The sequence below is a fragment of the Triticum aestivum genome, chromosome 2B, assembly GCF_018294505.1.
Source record: "Triticum aestivum cultivar Chinese Spring chromosome 2B, IWGSC CS RefSeq v2.1, whole genome shotgun sequence".
NCBI lineage: Eukaryota > Viridiplantae > Streptophyta > Magnoliopsida > Poales > Poaceae > Triticum > Triticum aestivum.
In genome coordinates, this window is record NC_057798.1 from 334202739 (window position 1) to 334206256 (window position 3518).

At 42.9% G+C, this 3518-nt stretch overlaps 1 protein-coding gene across 1 annotated transcript in view; it reads left to right on the forward strand.

Annotated features, from left to right (window-relative positions):
• Nucleotides 1-645: 645 nt before the first annotated feature.
• The window catches only part of LOC123044875 (NADH dehydrogenase [ubiquinone] flavoprotein 1, mitochondrial), a 7304-nt gene continuing 4431 nt past the window's right edge, over nucleotides 646-3518 (forward strand). The window contains exon 1 of the mRNA XM_044467739.1: nucleotides 646-871. Coding sequence (XP_044323674.1) covers nucleotides 818-871 — 54 coding nt within the window. The 5' untranslated portion in view covers nucleotides 646-817. The remainder of the gene's footprint in view (nucleotides 872-3518) is intronic.

Genomic DNA, 3518 nt, shown 5'->3' on the forward strand with positions numbered 1-3518 from the left:
GAAGGCGCTCCCACTGCCATCTATTTGCACCTCCTGGGGGCCTCTGAGGCTGGCGCCGTCTCCATCTCTCACCACCGGTTGCATCGACGAAGCACCTTGGCCATCGCGAGAGCCCCCCCTACAAAACGGTCAACACCCAGTTCAAGATGACAATGATAACTCTCTCTTCTTGAACACAACACAATCGAAGATGATCACATACATGCATATACACTCACTCCTATGAACACACACATCTTCTATTCTTAAAAAGTTGATCCCAATTCCCTCAACATGCAAAGTGTCCACCTCAACGTTCCCACTAAACCATGCATTTAAGGCCTCTCTCCTATTAAACCATGCATTTTAAGTCTCCCGCATAAGCAAGCCATGCATTTAACTTATAAATTATATTTATTTTTGCATTAGTCTATGCATGTAAGCTGCGACATCATACATGTATGTTAATCATCCTTCACATTTTTGTTCGAAATAACATTTTTAACTGTAATTAAAATTTTCTTCTGTTTTGCTCTTTTTAATTGATTTTCAAGCTTATATTTTCTTTTCATCTACTCCCACGTTGTCGTGAGAGAGTGCCGTGGGGAATGGGCCTGGCCTGGGGAATAGAAAATGAAGCAGCGACTCGTGGGCTGGGCCGCATCTCCTTAGAGCTGGCAAAACCCCCCTCCACACACACACACCCGCGGCCTCGAAGAGCGCTGGTCCCCTCCTGCACCTGGCCTGGAGCTCGCCCCGTTTCTCCTCCCCACACCACACTAGCCTCTCCCTGGTTTTTCCCCAAATCCGACGGACTCGAGGCCAAGCGGAGGCGGAGATGGCGCTGCGGTGGGCGCTGCTCAGATCGGCGGAGATCTCTCCCGGTCGCAAGGTACAAACCCCACCTCCTCCCCCCTCCCCCATACCCACCCGGGGCTCGCGCTTGGATCTGCCTGTTGTCTGTAAATGTAATGTAAATGTAAACGGAGAGAGTGGCGGATTTGAGGCGCCGAAACCGGAGAGAGTGCCTGTTGTCTGCCTGCTTTGGATCTGTTTGGGGGATTTGATTTCTAACTGTGAGGACGAGATCGAAGTAGATCGTTGGGTGGCCATAGGCAGCTCGTACGAGTCCCCTGTCCCTTGTTTCAGCTGTAGAAATACAAGTGGTTAGTGTATAAGTACGCCTGACGTTTGGCAGGACAAACACTGGTTATACATATATTTCCAATCGTGGAGGGAGATTATTGTTTGTTGTTAGTTCATGTGCTTGACATGTGTAGTTTGATGGAGCCCAGATTGGGATTTCTCTTTTTCTTCCACAGCACTAGTAGATTCTATACTAGTTGCTCACGTCGCGGTTGTTGTGCCTTTTTGCATGGGTTCTGATGCGTGTACCATCAAACCGCACTATGGGTGTTGTGTTCCTCTTATAGCTTTATTAATAATGTTCTTTGTGATGAAATGAGACACACCTCCTGTAGTTTTCATTGTTTCCTGATTGACTGGCGCATGTGGTCAATTGTTGCACTGGAACACGTAAGATAAAATATCTGCTACTCTCCTTACCTTTGCCAAAATGAAAAAAAGGTCTTTGCTCGTTAGACTAGATTGTTTTCCTACCGGATATGAGATCAGAATTCCACAAGTGGTACTTTTCCCATTTCAACTTATAGGTAAATATGGACATGTGTTTATCAAGGTCTCACGTACAGGGATAAAATGGGTTTAGTAAAGATAATCTTGGGTTTAGGCTTTTAGTGTTAATTGAAAAAGTTACAAATGTTGGAGGTGTTACTTTTATTTCCATTGTGTGACTACTTGGGTTTTGTAGCACGTGATCCACTGTTACAGACTTACAGTTACATCATCTGTTTCTCGGCATTAATTCGTTAATAATCCTTTGGTTGGTAACCTGGAAGTCATATAGCCTATGTCATCGATGGGTTTCTTTCCTGTGATAAGAATGATATCCTATAAGTTGTTCTTAACCAAGCATTTCGGTTTACAGTGCTATCTTAGATGTCTGTGAATTAGTAATATGCCCTTTTTGATCTTTGCTAAGCTGCTATATACTGGATTCTTATTTATTTGTTTTGCAGTGCATAAATTAGGAACTGACATGCAAACATGAAGTTCAATCATACATTCTCCACTTCATTGTCCACAATCTATCCATATTTTGTTTATTTTTTGTTCATGCAGTATACTCTATGCTGCTCACTAGTTGAGACTTATAATGATGGGAAGGGTATCCGATCTCTGTATGCATTTATTGTCACTTCCTGATGATCACTATAGCAATTTTTTATGTTTTACAGGAAAAGGTTTTTTGCCCAGCCCCATTTTACTAAACTGAAACAATCAAAGTACTCAGTTAATTATTTCTGACAGAGTTAATTTGAGAACAAAAAACTGTGGCACCACCGGGCTCACAGACTGTACATGTACTTCACTACAGAGTTAAGTCTGGAAAATAAAGAGTAATTAATCAAATTAATGAGCCCATTCCTCAAACTTGTGACCTCCGATGTGCTTGCATTTGGGCAGACCATCTAGTTTCAACAGTTCAGGGTGTGAAGTATTTGATTCTGTACTTGAGGGTTGATTCAGTCTTGGTAAATGGTTGAGGGTTTGTAACATGCACATTTTCTTTCTCTTTCCTAGTGCTTTTATTAGAGATACAATCTGAGTTAAATCCTGTAAACAGCTTACGCACCAAAATTTGGTGAACTAGATGATACCTGCATGTTGCTGTGGGATATTGTTGCAATATATTTTGATGGATTTGGTTGTATGAAACATGAATATTTGGATTAAGCAGATGAAGACTAAAATTGAGGATATATGTGATCAATGTTCACAAAAGCGGTAAGCGTAAGCGGAGCAGAAGGCCACAACTTAGAGCAATGTCCACTTAAGCGCAGCTTAGCCGGGATTAAGCATTTTTTTTAAATTGACCAGAATTTGGCTGTTTTTGAATAATATGCACAAGAAAATAGGAAACATAGCACATATAGATAACTGAAAGTCTGAAATAGATAAGGTTTAGTGGTTCACACAGCAAGCATAAATGCATAAATAGCATATAAGATAAATGGCAGCAGCTCAAGCAGCCAACCAGCAGCTCAATCTTTGATATTTTTCTTCTTGGATAATCTTTGCTCTCTCTTCTGCTGCCGTTGCTGATGCACTAGCATCACCATCATTTCCTTGTCCTGACTCCATACTAACACTAGACCACTAAACTGCTGCCGCCTGCTGTTGGAATTAACCAAGGACCAATGAATGAAACCATGAAACAAACAACTGATGAACTGAACAAGAAAGCAAACTGCCGGTGTTCTGATCCAGTAGGGGTGGACGTCCAGGAGGAGGAGGAGCTGCTGGCGTTCAGATCCAGTAGGGGTGGACGTCCAGCAGGAGGAGCTGCTGGCGTTCAGATCCAGTAGGGGTGGACGTCCAGGAGGAGGAAGAGGAGCTGCCGTCGCTCCCTAACTGAGTATCCCTAGCTAAACAGGCCAGTTTTGGGCAGGCCTTTA